The 18758-nt window shown below is 46.9% G+C and overlaps 1 protein-coding gene across 1 annotated transcript in view; it reads left to right on the top strand.

The window, feature by feature from the left end:
• TMEM123 (transmembrane protein 123) overlaps positions 1–18758 on the top strand; it is a 48531-nt gene that overhangs the window by 8686 nt on the left and 21087 nt on the right. The window contains 2 exon segments of the mRNA XM_047691077.1: positions 14858–14875; positions 14878–15006. Of these exon segments, the coding sequence (XP_047547033.1) occupies positions 14858–14875; positions 14878–15006 (147 nt within the window).

The raw sequence follows: 18758 nt of genomic DNA, 5'->3' as shown, positions 1-18758 counted from the left end.
TCCAGGCCCTCAGAGGACCCAGCTGTCGAGGGTGTAAGTGGACCTCTTAGGGGTGGTGGTGACTTGACTCTCCACCTCGTCCCCAGGGCTCAGTGAAAGACCGGACATAGATTTTTGCTGAAACAAGGAGGAATGTGTTCTGGGAGGAGGAAACCAGTTTTCATGCTTCCCAAGGCAGCTGCACCTGTGGGATTAGAGGGGCGCTCCTTGGTCAGGCTAACCCACACCTGCGCTCCGCCTGGGATGATCCTTTCCCTTCACAGCTGGGCTGAGTGGGGCTTCCGTGGTAAGGGGAGTGTGGCCAGGGTTGTACCACTACATCCCAGTACAACGCTGTTTTCTTTGCTTATGTTCTGATCAAGTCTCCCAGCAGGACCTGATGGGATGTGCAGGAAAGGGGTTGGACAGGCCTCTCAGATACTAGAGGACAGCAGGGGCGTGGCCTGGCTCACCAGTGCCCTGCGGTGCTCAGTCTTCCTGCTGAGTCGGAGGTTCCGGGGTCAGACCAGTGACCTCGTGGCAAGGCAGGAACACCTGAGCTCTGCCCGGACATGAGGAAGCATCGTGAAGGGGATGTGGGGAATGGGGTTTGGGAGGGGAGGGAACAAGTTTGCTGGAGCTGCTCACGGAGCTTGGGTTTGATAGCAGTGCAGAAGGAAGCCACTGTAGGATAGGCAGAGGAGGCAGAGGGCGGAGAGAGAGCCTCTGGAGGGAAGACAGAGTAAGGGCCAGGAACAGCAGTGAGGTCAAGTCGGGAGTGAAGGGGGGCCCCTGTACTGTGCTTCCTTGCATGGGAGGCAGATGAGGGGGGGCGTGTGGGAGCTGTTGAACTCGGTCGGTGACCCTGATTTGAAGAGATGCCTTGAGGGTTAAGTCTTAGAAGTGATCATGTATTTGGCCCAACATTCCGTTTTTATTTGTAAAATTATGCAACCCTAAAACTAGAAGAAGAAACCTTAAAGCCGTGTTTTTCAAGCTCCTTAACACGTTAGAATTGCCTGGAAGGTAAAAAAAAATACTGGTCTGGGTCCCACCTAAAATCTGAGTGGGGAAGAGGGAGACTGGAATGTGTCTTGGGCTTCGGTATGGAGCTAAGGCTGAGAGCCGCTGACCTCGAGGTGGGCTGGAGGCTGGAGGCCGATGGCTGGTGGCCAGAGGCTGGAGGCTTGAGGCTGGAGGTTGGTGCCTGGTGTCCAGTGGGAGGTTGGAGGCTGGTGGCTGGAGGTGGGTGGCTGGAGGCTGGAGGCAGGTAGCTCGAGGTAGAAGGCCGGTTGCTGGAGGCAGGTGTCTGGTGGCTGTTGGTTGGAAGCTGGAGGCTGGTGGCTGGAGGTTAGCGGCGGGTAGCTGGTAGCTAGAGGTTGGTGGCCAGTGACTGGAGGCTGGTGGCTCAAGGTGAGTGGCTGGAGGCAGGTGGTTGGAGGCTGGAGGCCTGTGGTTGATGGCTGGAGGCTGGAGGCAGATGCCTGGAGGCTGATAGCTGGAGGCCTGAGGTGGGTGGCTGGAGGCCAGTGACCGGGGGGGGGGGGGTGGCCGGTGGCGGGTGACTGGTGGTGGGTGGCCAGAGGCTGGAGGCAGGTGGCTAGTGGTTGGTGGCTGATGGCTGGAGGTGGTATTGGTGGCTGGAGGCTAGAGGTTGGAGGCTGGTGGCTGGAGGCGGGTGGCTGGAGGTGGGTGACCGGTGGCTGGAGGCAGGTGGCTGGAGGCTGGTGGCCAGAGTTTGGAGGCTGGAGGCACATGTAGGTGCTTCCAAGCAGCAGTGTGCTGAGTGGGTGGAATGCGATGGAGGTTAGCTTTTACAAACATATGTAGCAAACACAACACGTTTCTAGCCTCTTTGGAAAAGAAGTATAAAGTCTTGAGTGGTGGGCCTAGGCAGGAAATCAGTGATGCTCACGCTGGGCTGCCCCCACCCCCGGCCCCATGAGGTCACGGGGAAACGAGCTACCAGTGAGGCTGGTGGTTGGAGGATCTCATTATTTCAATTAATAGTGTTTAAGTTTGATAAGAGGTCTCTAGTGACCAGAAAAGGATGGCGACTAACTTTCCAAAAATGGACAGATTCCTTAAGTTGTGTAACTAGGAGAACGAGTTACACGAGCAGCTGTGTGGAACAGTGGAGGCCTGGTTGTTAGGGTTTTTGGTTTTATTACATCGACCTTAACCCGTGTTCTTCACTATTGTACTTGTGTCTATTGTGAAAATTTCCTGTTAAAGCACACTGTCACCCTGAGTTAATTAATTCGTTTAATAATTCTGTTTACCTGATAGTATGGTTATAAAAGAGGAAACAGCAAGGATTTGACAGATAATGGAATCATTAATGTGAATCATTTATGACTTTGTCCAGAGAGAGCAGGCTTAAAGCTGTGTCCAGGGACTGCCGTGACGGCTTTTCCCATCACAGCGCGCTTACTGAGATCGCCGGTTTCACACAGACCTAGGACCCTCTTTGAAACAATCGTAAAGCTGATGTTACACTTAAAAGTTCATTTTTTTGCGGCTTTAATGAATAATTGACATACAGCGTTGTGTAAGTTTAAGGTATGAGCATAACGATCTGAGTTACACTGTGAAGTGATGGCCTCGGTAAGTTTAGTTAATGCTCGTCATCTTAGAGATAGGAAAAAAGACTCAGAAGACAGAAAACAAAAAGAAGAAATCCTTTTTTGGTTCTTGGGATGAGACCTTGGAAGATTTACTCTGAATTTTCCTGTGTGTCCTGCAGCGGTGATCACCACAGGTCCCACGTTGGGCATCACCCCCTAGTACTGCCCCCTGGACCTTTGTTCCTTGTGTGCCCCTTCACGCACTTCCCTCCCCCACGCCTGCCCCCATGACCGCAAAGCTGATTTCTTTTTCTGTGAACTTGGTTGGTTTCCTTGTTTTAAATTCCACGGGTAAGTGAGATCATGGAGTATGTGTTTGTGTCTGACTTAATTTGCTTAACATGATGCCCTCAAGGGTCGTTCATGTTGTTGAAAGTGGTGAGATTTTGTCCTTTTTGGAGGTTGAATGATACTCCCTTGCGTGAATATGAAAACTTCCTAACCCACTCCTGCACTGATGGGTGCGTGGGTCATTTCCACGTCTGTCCATTCCATGTCCGTCTGGCCATCGCAGAGCATGCTGCTGAAACACGGGGGGGGGGCAGCCGTGATCTTGCATTGGATGAACACCCAGCCGTGGAGTTGTTGGAGCTCATGGTATTTCTAGGCTTCCTTTTCTTGAGGAATCTCTGACCCATTGTCTCCACAGTTCTGCCAGCAGTGCTCAAGATTTCCCTTTGCTCCACGTCCTCGCCAGTGTTTACGGTTTGTCTTTCTGATCTTACCCATTCTGACAAGCATGAGAGGACACCCCTCATGGTTTTGATATGCATTTTACTTTTACTGAGTAATGATGAGCAGCTTTTAATGTACTGTTTTACCATTTATTTGTATGTCTGTTTTGGAAAAATGTCTGTTTAGGTCCTCGGCTCATTTTAATTGGATTAATTGCATTTTGCTGTGGAGTTGTAGGAGTTCTTTATCTTTTTAAAACTAGAGTTGACACACAGACTTGGCTTTGAGTGCACAACATAGCACCTTGACATTTATACACATTACAAATTGCTCGCCACAGTAAGTCTGGTCACCATCTGTCATCAGAGTTATTACGTTATGGACTGTTGTCCCTGTGCTGTGCTTTAAATCCCTGTGACTTCTTTATTTTGTAGCTGGAAGTTGGCACCTCTTAATCCTCTGCACGTGTTCTACCCATCTTCCCATCCGCCATCCTGCTGCAGGCCACGAGATTGTTCTTGTATTTGAGTCTTTTTTGTTTGTTTTTTAGATTCCATGTATAAGTGAGATCACAAAGTATTTCGTTTCTCCGTGACTTGTTTCATTTAACAAACTACCACTCAGTCCATCCATGCGGTTGTAGAAGCAGGAGCTCATTCTTTATGGGGAGGTAGTAGTCCATTGTACAGTCGGTGCTCATTACATGCTCTTTATCCGTTGACCTGTCAGTGTTGGGAAGGACGCTGCAGTAAACACAGAAGTGCAGTACTTTTTTGAATCATAGTTTGCATTTTCTTCAGATAAATACCTGTAAGCGGAATTGCTAAATCGTATGGTAGTTTTACTTTTAATGTATGGAGGAACCTCCATACTGTTCCCTGTAGTGGCTGCACCAATTTCTGTTCCTACTAACAGTGCATAAGGTCTTCTCTCCATATCCCCACCAACACTTTTTATTTCTTTTTGGTGAAAGACCTCCTGACAAGTATGAGGGGTAGCTCATGTGGCTCTGATTGCATTCCCCTGATGATGAGTGATGTTGAGCATCTTTTCATGTGTGTTTTGGCCATTTGTATGTCTTCCTTGAGGCAAAAAGTGTATTCAAGTCTTCTACCCATTTTTTATTCAGATTGTGTTTTTTGTTGAGTTGTAGGAATTCTTTATATGTGTTGGATATTAATCCCTTGTCAGATATATCATTTGTAAATGTCTTCTCCCATTCAGTAGGTTTATTCTTGTTTTGTTGATGGTTTTCTTTGCTGTCCAAAAGCCTTTGTTTGATGTAGTCACAGTTGTTAATTTTTGCCCTTTTTATCCCTGCCTGAGGAGACAAGTACAGAAAATACTACTAATACTGCTATCCACAAGTTTATGCCTCTCTTTTCTCTTGGGAGTTTTCTGATCACAGGCCTTATATTTAGATCTTTCAGCCCATTTGTGTTTATTTTTGTGTGTGGCGTGAGAAAGAGGCCTAGTTTCATTCTTTTCCACATAGCTGTCCAGTTTTCCTAATATCATTTATTGAAGAGCTGTCTTTTCCCCATTGTGTATTCTTGCCTACTTTATCTTAGATTAATTGACCATTTAAGCATGGGTTTTTTTTCTGGGTTCTGTGTTGGGTTCCACGGATCTATATGTTTGTCTTTATACACTGTCATACTGCTTTGTTGCTATAGCTTTGTAGTATAGATTGAAATCCGAGTGTGATGCCTCTAGCTTTGTTGTTCTTAGGATTGCTTTGGCTTTTCAGGGTTTTTGTGGTTCCCTATGAATTGTAGGATTATTGTAGTTCTGTGGAAATGTTATTGGTATTTGATAAAGATTGCTTTGAATCTGCACTTTGCTTCAGTCACTATGACTATCTTACCAATGCAAGTGAACATCAGAGAATTGAAGGTTTGGTTCCAGACTACCGCAGTAAAGGAAGTCATGAATTTGATGGTTTCCCAGTGCATATAAAGTTATGTTTACACAATACTATAGTCTGTTAGGTGTGTAATAGGATTATGTCTTTAAAATGTACATGCCTGGGGCACCTGGGTGGCTCAGTGGGTTAAAGCCTCTGCCTTCGGCTCAGGTCATGATCTCGGGGTCCTGGGATCGAGCCCCGCATCGGGCTCTCTGCTCAGCAGGAAGCCTGCTTCCTCCTCTCTCTCTACCTCTCTGCCTACTTGTGAATTCTCTCTGTTAAATAAATAAATAAATAATCTTTTTTAAAAATGTACATGCCTTAATTTAAAAATATTACCCAAAAAAATGGTAAACAGTATGAGTTTTCTGGGAGTTTTTAATCACTGATTGCAGATCACCATACAAATAAAATGAGAATATTGTAACTATTGTGAGAATAACCAAAATGTGATGGGCCCGAAGTGGGCAAATGCTGGTGAAAAATGGCACCAGTGGAATTGCTTAATGAAGTAGTATTGTCACAACCCTCACTTTGGGGGGGGGGGAGAAACAAATTCATTATCTGTGAAGCATAATAAAGCGAAGTGCTTTACTGTGAGGTCAGCCTATATAAATTCTTCTGTCCCATGAGCGTGGTGGGTCTTTCCGTTTGCTTGTGTCATCTTCAGTTTTCTTTCATCAGCGTTGGGACGTTTTCGGAGTACCATGACTTGGTTTAAGTGATAGTTTATTCTTTTAATATAAATAGGATTATCTGATTTGTTTACAACTAGTGTGTAGAAATGCGACCAATTCAGAAATATAAATTTTGTATCCTGTAACTGTTAAATTCATTTATTTTACTAGTTCTTGGGTAGATTCTTTAGGATTTTCTATCTACAGTGTGATGTCATCTGCACATAGCGAGAGGCTGACTTCTTCCTTCCACTTTGGATGCCTTCTCTTTCTTGCCTCATTGCTGTGGCTAGGACTTCCCGTACTGCGGAATACAAGCCCTGAGAAGGGACGTCTTTACCTGTTCCAGATCTCAAAGAAAAAGCAGTGCAGCGTTTGCTGTGGCTCGGTCCCGTGCAGCCAGTGTTAGGCTGACGTGTGCTCCCCCGTTACCGCTTTGTTGAGCGTTTTGATCATGAGCGGACGTTGGTTTTTGTTCAGTGCTTCTCCTGTATCTGTTGAGAGGACATTTTCAGCCCGTGTTTCGTTACTGTATGCGTCACATTGACGTGTAGATGGACATGCGTGCGTTCCTGGAATAAGTCCTACTTCACTGGGACTAATGACCCTTGTCCTGTATCGTGCATGCTGTTTGTTGACGTGTTGTTGAGGGTGTCTGACCCATGTCCATCGGAGACGCTGGCCTGGAGTTCTCTTGTTTATCACTGTCTTTGGTTTGGGTTTCAGGGTAGTGCTGGCCTCATGGGCTGAATTTATAATTGTTCCTTCCTTTTCGGTTTTTTTGGAGTAGTGGAGTGCAGTGGGTATTACCTCCTCTTCACAGGTGTGTGGAACCCCCCGTGACTCCGTCTGGTCCTGGACTTGTGTGTTGGGAGTTTTTTGTTGCCAGTTCAGCTTTCTTTTCTAGTAATTGGTGTGTTCAAATTTTCCATTTTTTCTTGGCTCCCTCTTGGAAGATTGTACGTTTCTGGGCATTCGTCCATTTCGTCTGGGTCGTCCAGTTTGCCGGCATAATTATTCAGAGTGGTCTCCTGTTACCCCTTGTGTTTTCATGCTGTCCGTTGTCACTTGTCCTGATATTCTGATTTTGACTTCTCCGTTTTCCTTGGTGAATCTGGCTAAAGCTTTTCCAAATTTATTTAGGTTTTTGAAGAATTGCTCTTGGTTTCAATGATTTTTTTTTAATTGGTCTATTTTGTTTTTCAGCTTCTTTAGGTAACCATGCTGATTTGAAATTTCTCTTGCATCTTGAGGTCGGCCCATCTCACTGTAAGCTTCCCTCAGAACAGCTTTGGCTGTGCCATAGTTTTGGGGATGTTTTCCTTTCCATTGGTCTTAAGGTGTCTTTTGATGGCATTTTGGATTTCTTCCGTGACGCACTGGTTGTAGCAACGTGTCGCTGAGCCTCTACCGGTGTTGTTTCCAGTGTTTTTCTTATAACCGACTCCTGGTTTCATAGTCTTGTGTTTGGAAACAGTGCTCGAAGGGATTTGTCTTAAACCCAGCGAGACTTTTTGTGTGGCCCCCAGGCGTTCTGGTCTGCACAGTGTCCCGCAGGTCCTCTGTTGTGCTGGCTGGTGGGTTCTACATCTGTTCCATGCTCAGCTCCACACCCTCACAGTGCCTGTTTCCTTGCTGAGGGTCTGTCTGGATGATTGATGGCGGGGGCTTGGGTGGGGGGTAAGTCCCCTGCTGTTGTCACCTATTTCTCCTTTATTTGGGAGCTCCTAAGGGGGGCAAGACTGTTCCAGCCCCTTGTGAAATTGATGCCCTTGTCATCATGTAGCACCTTTCTTTTGTTACTTTTCTTTCAAAGTCTGTTTTGTGTTATGTGCATCTTGCTTCCTGAGTTTGCTTTTTATTTCCATGTGCAGGGAATGGATTGTTTCCATCCACACACGTGTGTGTGTGTGTGTGTGTGTGTGTGTGTGTGTGTGTGGAAGTCTGAAGTGGGTGGGACTCTCCTCATCCCTCCAGTCGCCCTGTCTTTGGACTTGAGCCTGTAGCGCATTCCCACGTGAGGGAACCGCGGATGTGTGTGCACTTAGTGCCGTTTGCTTGACGGCTTCCTGATTTCTGTAGTTCTCTGTTCCTTCCTTCTCTTGCTCTTCCCTTGTGATCTCGTGACTTTCTTCAGTATTTGTATTTCTTTTTCTTTAGTTTTTGTGAATAGACATATCTCGAAGATACAGCGGTTTCAAAGTTCCAGACCACCACAAAAAGCAAGTTAAATTAATTTTTTGGTTTCCCAGTGCATTTCAAAGTTATGTTTAAACTATAGTCTATTAATATGTATCATAGCATTATGTCTTTAAAAAAAACCCTACATATCATAATTTTAAAAGGCTTATTGGTTAAAAAATACTATCATCTGAGCTGGCCGTGGGTCCTGAGCTCCCTGCAGGCAGGGGTCCCCCCCGCAGTGCTGAGGGCACTGCTGGGTCAGGGTGTGGGCTGCTGAACACTGGGGTGGCTATGGATTTATTAAAATAAGAAGTTTTGCCACGTTGTTTGACTTTTTTTCCATGAACAATTTCTGTGTTATTGTGCAGTGCTCTTAGATAGCTTTTAACACACAGTATACTTCTTAAAACTGGAGTCAGTCTTCCCAAAACTTTCTGTTGCTTTATCAACCAAGTTTATGTGATACTCTGAATTATTCTGAAGGTCATACTCTGTAACACTTTGTTGTCATTCAACAATCTTCACGGCATCTTCACCACGAGTCGGTTCCATGTCAGGAAACCACTTCCTTTGCTAAGAGGCAGCCCCTCCTCCCTCCGAGTTTGCCCCGCATCCAGACCCTACTTCTGACTCGAGCGCCCTTGCTGTGTCCACCCTGTCTGCAGCCACCTCCCGCCCCCAGCTCCTGACCCCTCGGAGTCTTCCCAGACGGTGGGAATCCTCTGCTGTGAAACCCTTTTTAATGTTGATGTTTTGACCACCTCCCATGAATCGCAATCTTTTTATTGGCGTCTAGAATAGGTAATCCTTTTCAGAAGGTTCTCTTTTCTTTTCTTTTCTTTTCTTTTTTAAAGATTTTATTTATTTATCTGACAGAGATCACAAGTAGGCAGAGAGGCAGGCAGAGAGAGAGAGAGGAGGAGGAGGCAGGCTCCCTGCTGAGCAGAGAGCCCGATGCGGGGCTCGATCCCAGGACCCCGGGATCATGCCCTGAGCCGAAGGCAGAGGCTTTAACCCACTGAGCCACCCATGCGCCCCTCCCCCTCCACATTTTATGTACTTGAAATATTCTACATGTTTGGTCTTGTATGCCTTCTAACCACTGTAGTTTTATTTTTACTCCTTTTCTTTAACATTCCTACTGACTTTCTAAGCAGTTGATTCACTACCTTCATTGGATGTGTGCTTTTGCCAGTGAGGTTCCTGTTCTTAATTTTTCTCTAGTCATGGCCTTTCCATTTCGGCTTTAGAAAGTCGCTTCAACATTTCTTGTAAGATTGGTTTAGTGGTCATGAACTCCTTTAAAGAAGGTTTTCTTCCTATGGGAAACTCATCATCTCTCCTTCAGTTCTGAATGAGGATCTTGCTGGGTGCTGTGTTCTTGGCTGTAGGTATTTTTTCTTAAACCACTTTGAATATATTCCTCTCCCTTTTGTTCTGAAAAGTTTGTGCTGAAAAATCACCAGATGGTCTTTGGAGTAATCCCTTTCGTGTGACTAGTGCCTTTACTCCTGCTACTGTGAAGATTTCTCTCTCTTTGTCTCTTGACATTTTAATTTTGTGTCTTGGTGTGGACTCTTGGGTTTATCTTGTTTGGGACTTTCTGTGCTTCCTGGCCTGGATGTCTCTTTCCTTCCCCAGGACAGAAAATGTTATTATTTCTTCAAATACGTTTTCTCCCTTTTCCCTCTTCTCCTTCTGAGACCCCTATAATGCCAATGTCAGTGTGCTTGATGTTGTGCCAGAAGTTACTAGAAGTCCCTCCAGGTATCCCCGTTTGTAAAAACCCCTTTTGCTGTGGATCTTGGCTGATTTCCAGCACCCGTGCTCCAGGTCGCTGCTCCGTCCTTCTGCGCCCTCCACTTTGCCGCCGGTTGCTTCTGGTGTGTTTTCATTTCGGGTATTAGAGCGTTGGGCTCTGAGCGTTCTTATCGTTTCTGTTTCTTTGTCTCTTGACAAGGTTCTCCGTGTGCTCATCCATTCTTCTGATTCTGGTGATTGAGGATCACCAGACTCTCACTCGGAGCTTTCTCGGGTGGACAGCTTATCTGTTTCCGTTAGTTATTTTTCCTGAGGTTTGCTTTGTTCTTTCGCTTGGAACACATTCCTGTCTGTCCTGACTGCGTGACTTTGTGTTTATCGCATGTGGCAGGCGGATTAGTACGTCTCCTGACCTTGAGGGAGCAGCCTTACGTGGAAGGCGCCCTTCAAGGCCCAGAAACACAGTGTCTCGGGCTGTTAAATCAGGCACTCGGGGATGTGCCCTGTGTGGGCCTCACGCGCTGCCCCTGTTGTGGCCGGCAGGGACTGTGCCCGTGAACTGGTCAGCAGGGTCCCTCCACCCCCAGGCGGGAGCTACCTTGGAGCGTGGCTGGGCCTGAGGCGTCCTGCCGTGTGTGGCAGGTCGGGGGCACTCTGATGGGGCGCTGGTCCTGTCTGAGGCCACTCAGTGGGGATGGTGGGGCACCTGTCCCAGCCAGGGTTGCCCGCCAAGTGTGGTGGTGTGGGGCCGGCTTGCAGGGGTTCCTGCCTGGTGGGAAGCTGGGGTGAGGTCCCCGGGGGAGCAGTGGGGTTGCAGAGGCAGCGCTCACAGGGTGGTTGGAGAGGGTCGACACCGGCACCCGCCAGTGTGTGGCCACCCAGGCAGAAGGAGGGCAAGCACATGTCGTCTGTAGCCATTTTGCTCCCAGAAAAACTTCCATAAAGATGTCTGCTTCTCCGTTACACACTCGAAAATCAGGCCGCAGAGTTCCTTCGCATAGGGCCCAGGGCTTCTCAGACCGTTGCTTCTGTGCCCAGTCTCCCAGCACGGAAGGCCCCTTCGGAGGGGGACCCTCCTGCTCTCCCAGAGAAAAGCCCCCCGTACTGCAGAGCCAGACGAGGCAGGGCTGCCGCCTCCTGATGCAGGTCCCCAGGGCCGGGGATGCCCAGTCCCAGGCTTGAATCCTTGTCCTCAGGAGGAACCCCTGCGTCTGTGACTTCCCTACTATTTGTGGGCTATGGATTCCCACCAAACTGTGGCTGTGCCCCATTTACCTTTTTAGGTTTAATTTAATTTTTTAAATTTTATTTTGTTTTCCACAGTCTTTGGATGTGAACTGTTCTGCTTCTCTTTGGGTTGTTCTCAGAGAGTCGCTCCATATCTAGTTGTGGCCGTAGTCTGTCTGTGGGCGGCGGTGAGCTCAGCAGCCCTGGTCTGCCATCTTGATTGGAGTCCCTACATATTCTTTATTTTAAATATTAAGCCCTTATCACATATTTGGTTTGCAGACATTTTTTTCCCATTATATAAGTGAGTTTTGGTTTTTTTTTTTCATTCTGTTGATTGTTTACTTTGTTGTGCAGGTTTTTAGTTTGATGGAGTTCTGGTTTTTATTTTTTTGTTCATGCATTGGATGTCCTATCCTAAGAATCCTTTCCCAGACCAATGTCAAGGAGCTCTCTCCTACCCGCCTCCCATTTCTTTCTAGGAGTCTTAAGGTTTTTGGTATTGCGTTTAAGCCTTTGATCCAGGCCACACGAATTGTGTAAGTATGTCCAGGTCAGGGTCTAAGTTCAGTCTTTCTTTAAATTTTTTTTATTTTTTTTAAGATTTTATTTATTTATTTGACAGAGATCACAAGTAGGCAGAGAGACAGGCAGAGAGAGGAGGAAGCAGACTCCCCTCTGAGCAGAGAGCCCGATGTGGGACTTGAACCCAGGACCCTGAGATCGTGACCTGAGCCGAAGGCAGAGGCTTAACCCACTGAGCCACCCAGGCGCCCCTAAGTTCGGTCTTTAACATGTGACTGACATGCCATTTTCCCAGGCCCTTTCTTGAAAGGCCGTCTTTCTCTCCTGTCAGATAACAGCTGACTGTGCGTGTCGGTTGTGTCCGGCCCTCGATGCTGCTCCGTTGCTGTATGTGTGTTTCTTGCGCCGGTCCCACCCTCGGTCACCTCTAGCTTTGTAATAAGGCTCAGAACGTGGAAGTGGGCGGCCTCCCATCTTCTCTTTCTCAGCATTGCTCTGGCCCGCTGGGGTCCTCTGTGTGTCTGTATCCGTGTCACTGCAGGCTGTTCTGTGTCATTAACAAAATGCCACTGGCCTCTTGACTGGGCTGAATCTGAGGCCATAGATGGCTCGGGGCCACTGACATCTTCAAACCGTCCTGCAGCCCATAAACTCGGGACCCTGGCCGATGGCTTGTGTCCTCAGCTTGCTTCTTCAGTGTCTTGGAGTCAGTGTAAGGTGCTTACATTCTTCAATTAAATTTATTCCTAAGCATTGCATTATTTTTGATGCTATTATAAATGGGACTGTGTTCTTTATACTTTAGATAATTCTTCAGCATACAGGAGTGTTACTACTTTTTGGACATTAACTTTATTCTGCAGCTTTACTAGTGTGTGGAGTAGATCTATAAATTTCATGCATAATATACTTCAGATTTTCTATATTTAAAATCATGGCACCGGCCAAACAGGTATACTTACTCTTTTCCAAACCTGATGCTTTTATTTCCTTTTCTTACCTGATTCCTGACAAGCACTTTTTTTTTTTTTATTTTATTTTTTATAAACATATTTTTATCCCCAGGGGTACAGGTCTGCGAATCGCCAGGTTTACACACTTCACAGCACTCACCATAGCACATACCCTCCCCAATATCCATAACCCCACCCCCCCTCCCAACCCCCCTCCCCCCATCAACCCTCAGTTTGTTTTGTGAGTTTAAGAGTCACTTATGGTTTGTCTCCCTCCCAATCCCATCTTGTTTCATTTACTCTTCTCCTACCCCCTTAACCCCCCATGTTGCATCTCCTCTCCCTCATATCAGGGAGATCATATGATAGTTGTCTTTCTCCGATTGACTTATTTCGCTAAGCCTGATACCCTCTAGTTTCATCCACGTCGTCGCAAATGGCAAGATTTCATTTCTTTTGATGGCTGCATAGTATTCCATTGTGTATATATACCACATCTTCTTTATCCATTCGTCTGTTGATGGACATCTAGGTTCTTTCCATAGTTTGGCTATTGTAGACGTTGCTGCTATAAACATTCGGGTGCACGTGCCCCTTTGGATCACAACGTTTGTATCTTTAGGGTAAATACCCAGCAGTGCAATTGCTGGGTCATAGGGTAGTTCTATTTTCAACATTTTGAGGAACCTCCATGCTGTTTTCCAGAGTGGTTGCACCAGCTTGCATTCCCACCAAACAGTGTAGGAGGGTTCCCCTTTCTCCGCATCCTCGCCAGCATCTGTCATTTCCTGACTTGTTCATTTTAGCCATTCTGACTGGTGTGAGGTGATATCTCATTGTGGTTTTGATTTGTATTTCCCTGATGCCGAGTGATATGGAGCACTTTTTCATGTGTCTGTTGGCCATCTGGATATCTTCTTTGCAGAAATGTCTGTTCATGTCCTCTGCCCATTTCTTGATTGGATTATTTGTTCTTTGGGTGTTGAGTTTGCTAAGTTCTTTATAGATTTTGGACACTAGCCCTTTATCTGATATGTCATTTGCAAATATCTTCTCCCATTCTGTCAGTTGTCTTTTGGTTTTGTTCACTGTTTCCTTTGCTGTGCAAAAGCTTTTGATCTTGATAAAATCCCAATAGTTCATTTTTGCCCTTGCTTCCCTTGCCTTTGGTGATGTTCCTAGGAAGATGTTGCTGCGGCTGAGGTCGAAGAGGTTGCTGCCTGTGTTCTCCTCAAGGATTTTGATGGATTTCTTTCTCACATTGAGATCCTTCATCCATTTTGAGTCTATTTTCATGTGTGGTGTAAGGAAATGATCCAATTTCATTTTTCTCCATGTGGCCTGACAAGCACTTTTAACACCATGTCGAGTAGCAGTGGCGAGAGTGGGTCCCTCCTCTTGTTCCTGGTCTTAGAGGAGAACCTTCCAGCTTTTCATGGTTGAATGTGATGTAAGCTGTGTGTTTGTCTTATGTGATCTTTCTTTTGTTGATTATGTTCCCTTTACATCTCTGTTGAGTTTTTGTTGTAAATGGGTGCCCATTTATCATTTTCATCAAAAGATATTTCTACATTTAGGACGCACTGGAGGAGGAGGAGCAGCCAGGGGCGGCCGTGGCTGCCGTGTCGGTGGCAGGTGGCACGGGCCCGGCCGTGTTGCAGGTGGTCGGTCTGTACCGGGGGCCGTGCACCACGTGCACCCGTGCCCTAAACCTGGGGCTTGTGTCCCCCGCACAGCTGCGCATGTTCCTGGTGCACCACGGCTCAGGCAGGCCCACAGCAGGGCGCTTGCGGCAGCGGGGTCAGGGCCAAGCTCAAGGCCAACCCCTTTTACAACCGCTACCCGGACAAGATCCCACAGCTGTGCAGGTCTGACCCAGCCACTTTTGAATCGCGACTGGAAAAGCACATTGAGTTTCTGAAGCAGCCAGTAGGGCACTCCAGGCAAGGTGACGCTATCGGATGTGTCGAACAGAAGACAGATGCCCTGGGGACACAGCCTGCGAGCAGAGGATTCACTGAGGACAGGACTCTCGGTTCCATCGTTAACATTGAGACGGCGAAAGACAAAACAGAAGAAATAAAGCAGATTTGGCCGCAGTATTTTGCAGCAAAAGATACGGTCTGTGCAGTTATTCCTAAAGACAAGTTTGACTTGATCTGGTCCCGGGCTCAGTCCTGTCCAGCATTTCTCTGTGCACTACCAAGAAGGGAAGGTTATTAGTTCTTTGTAGGACAACGGACAGGTACTGACCTCCGCTGCACTGCACTGGTAGATACTCAGACCCGCCGGGAGGCTGCAGCCCGCCAGCTGGTCTTCTGTCTCTGCCCTGAACTGAAGGACGCAGGCGCAGTGCTGAAGGTGCAGACACGGACCCCACCTCCCTGAGTGTTGCCGAGGCACAGTGCACCGCCGGCCACGTTCACTCTCCCATGCCATCAACTGGAAGGAGCCCTGTGGGCTGGCGGAGACCTCTGACTTCAGACCAGGTGAGTTCAAGTACATGTCTGTCACTGCTGAACCGGAGCAAAGCGGACTTGAAGAACTGAGATGTGCCCGGAACCAGCACAGGACTTAGGGCTGAGGCTGGGCTTATGGAGTCTGCTTAGCCCTGGGTGGTTTCCTGCAGCCCGCCCGGCCCCTGGAACTTTTGGGAGCGTCGCAGCTGTGAGGAGCAGTCTCTGACGGGTTGCCCTGTGTGCTTTCTGCAGGAAGTAACCGTGGAGGTGAGCCCCATTACTGGATATTCAGGAATGAAGGTGCCCAAACATTCTGGTAATCCTCTCCCAGCCTACTTCAGCCTTCCTTTCTAAGTGTTTGGGGTCATAACCAGGGAGAGCTAGGGAGCCACAGGATGGCGGCTTGACTTTACACAGTGGAGTAGCGCTGGGTGTCCCCTTGACCGCACAGCTCCCAAATGACTAGTTCTTCGCATTTATAAACGTGTGATAGGATAGCAAGCGTGAAGACCTGCCATAATTTGATGTGGGCCTTGCATACTCTTCCTGTGTGCCCCTTGGCTCGAAGGTATAGCCCAGATACCGTTTGAACTCTACACTGACCAGATACCGCCCTCAGGACTCAGACTTCATCTCCATGTGCCCAGAGCTGCTGTCGGAAGCCGTGTATCTGGGGAGGGTGAATCAGTGCATTGTGCGGAAACCAACACTTTTGTAAGGAGAGGGGAGAAAAAGATCTTTCTACATCTATTAAGATCCTCTTTTAATTTTGTTTATGTGGTGTATCACATTGATTTCTGGATGTTAAACTAGCTTTGCACCATTGGAATAATTCCTACTTGATCCTGGTGAATTGTCTTTTTAATCATTGCTGCTGAAATTGGTTTGCCGGCTTTTTACGGAGAATTTTTGTCTTCATGTTCATCAGGGATATCGGTCTGTAGTTTTCTGACAGTGTCCTTTCTGGCTTTGGTATCCGCATAATGATGTCCTTAGAAAGTGAGTTTGGGAGTGTTCCCCTTGCTTTGATTTCTTTCGGGGGGGGGGGGGGGTAGTTTAAGAAGGATTGGTGTTAAATTCTTTACGTGTAAAATTCACCAGCACAGCCATCTGGTCATGGACGTTTCTGTATCGGGACATTTCTGATGACTGAGTCTGTTTCGAAGTACCTGTTCTGCTCGGATTTACCGTTGCTTCCTGAGGCGGTCTTGCTAGCTCATTCGGAGGTTCTTAGCATTTTCCGCTGCTTGTGTGTTTCCCAGTTCGTGGCGTGTACGTGTTGAGAGCAGCTTCTTAGGATCCTTCGGGTTTCCCTAGAGTCCATTTTACAGTCTTTTTTATTAACTTATAATGTTGGCGAGGGTGTGCTAGTTCCTTGGTTTAGACTAGCTAGAGGATTGTCAAGCTTCTCTCCCAAGAACCAGCTCTTGGTTTTGTCAATGTCCTTGTTTTCATGTTGTGTATTTCATTTATTTCTGCTCTAAACTTAATTTCCTTCATTCTGCCGACTTAGGGTTCAGTTTGTTCTTGTTTTACTAATTTGTTCAGGGACAGGGTTAGGTTGTCTGTTTGAGATTTTTGTTTCTTTGTTTCTTAATGTCGACATTTATTGGTATAAACCTTGCTCTTTGAACTGCTTTTGTTGTATCCCACAAGTTGATTTTATATATGTTCCATTTTTTATTTACTTCCCCTTTAATTTCTTCTTTGATCTGTTCGTTGTTCAGGCGAGTGTTTAATTTCGTGTATTAGTGAGTTTTCCAGTTTTACTTCTGTTCCTTATTTGTAGTTCCATCGCTTTATGGTAAGAGTAGGTTCTTGTACGATGTGTCTCCGTGAATTTACTGTATGACTTGTTTTGTGGCTAACATACGGTCTGTGCTAGAGAACGTCGCACACGCTTTGGAGAAGACTGTGCATTTTGTCGATGGACGGACTGCTCTGTTCGTGTCTGTGGGTCCGCCTGTGTGTGATGGGATCCCCTGGCGAGAGGCAGGGAATCAGGATGCCCACCTGTGGGACTGCTGTTTCTCCTTTTTCCTGGTAGTTTCTGCTTTATATTTTCAAGTGCTCCAATGCTTGGTATGTAAATAATTACAATTGTTACATCTCTTTGATGGAGTGATTCCTTTACCATTACATAATGGCCCTCTTTGTGTGTTTTTACCGCTTTCGGGTTAAAGTGTATTTTTGTCTCACGGAAATGTAGCTACCGCTGATGCTTGCGAATACCGTTGGCTCGAAATAACTTCTCCCACCCGCTCACTTGCGGTGTGTGTCGTCACGGCTGACGTGAATCTCTGGTAGGCAGCGCGTCACGGATCTTGTTTTTTATCCACTCAGCCATTCTGAGTCTTCTGATGGCAGGATTTTTTGCGTTTGCATTAAAGTCTCAATCACTGGCGTGTGGGGCTCCACTTGCGCCTTCCCGTTGAGTTCTGGCCGTTGTGCCGACCCGTCGTTACTTTTTTCATATCCTGCTTTTGTATTGTGCTGTTGTTTGATGTCTGTACGCTTTGACTTCTTCGTCATTGTCTTTTTTTTGTTTTCGTCATCATTGTCTTTGGTGCAATTATAGATTTCATCTTGTGATTATGAGGTTTACGTAAAATATCTTAAAATTTGACATCCTGTTTTAAACTGATTACAGCTGCGATAGAATTCCTAAACTTGACAATTTTACTTCTGTTCCCCCTTACATTTTAGGCCATTAATGTTAGGTTGCATATTTTTTTCATGGTGTAACATGAAAGTGAAAGTGACAGATCTTCCCTGAACTTATAGAGCAAAGCTCTGATGAACTGTGCACCACTGTCCCCACTGTAAGAAACCGGCCGCACACAGCCCACAGTGGGCTGCATATCTTGTCAAATTCTAGAAACATACACCATCATCAGCAAGTTTTATGCTACCTTTTTATGTTTTTGTGATAACTAGCATCTTAAATTCTACTGAGACTCCCTGTGGCACTTTGTAGTGACAAATTCCCCGAGCTTCTGTTTGTTCTGGAAATCTTATCTCCCCTTTACTTCAGAAGGGCTGCTCTGCTAAGCGTAGAGTTTTTGCTTTAGGGCTTTTTTCTTTTCTTTAAAGATTTTGTTTATTTAACAGAGACAGGCAGCTTTTTTTCCCCTTAATATTTTGAATTTATCATCCCCTTCCCTCCTGGCCTGGAACCTTGTTGAGAACCCGCGTATAATCCTGTGGGCATTCCCTGTATCTAATTTCTCTTTTCCCTTGTTGCATTGAAGAAACCTTTGAAAGAAACTTGGTAAAAGTGTGTCTCGGCCTAGTAGTCCTAGTACAGTTTGACCTTTTTGGGCTCCTTGGGGCCTCGTGAACCTGGATGTCCATTTGTGTCCTCAGATTCGGGGAGTTGAAAGCTTTCCATTTGCTTCCTCTGGTGACACGCTCACTAGATTTGTGTCACGTTGGTTCTGCGCGTTTAAGCAAGCAGTCTCCTCGCCTGGTCCTTCCCAGGGGGAGACAGCTCTGGACCGCGCCCTCTGGGCTTGCGGATGGTCAGCTGTTCCTTGCCTGGGGCAGGTGGGCTTGCTGTCAGGGTCTGCTGTGGGTACGGTGGCTGCCCAGGCTGCGCCTCCTGTTGAGGACAGATGGACAGACCTCTGTTGGCTCCCAGCGCAGGCAGGGCCGCAGGATGGGCTCTGGGGCTGCCCGGACACTCGGGATTCTGGTCCAGCTTCCTTCCTGGAGGTGCTGGGGCTCAAAGTCAGATTCTCTGCCCTGTGGGGCAGCAGGACGCCTGTGCCCAGTCAGGCAGT

The sequence above is a fragment of the Lutra lutra genome, chromosome 10, assembly GCF_902655055.1.
Source record: "Lutra lutra chromosome 10, mLutLut1.2, whole genome shotgun sequence".
Classification (NCBI taxonomy): domain Eukaryota; kingdom Metazoa; phylum Chordata; class Mammalia; order Carnivora; family Mustelidae; genus Lutra; species Lutra lutra.
Note: the sequence above shows the minus strand (reverse complement) of the source record. Positions and strands in the feature narration are given on the sequence as shown.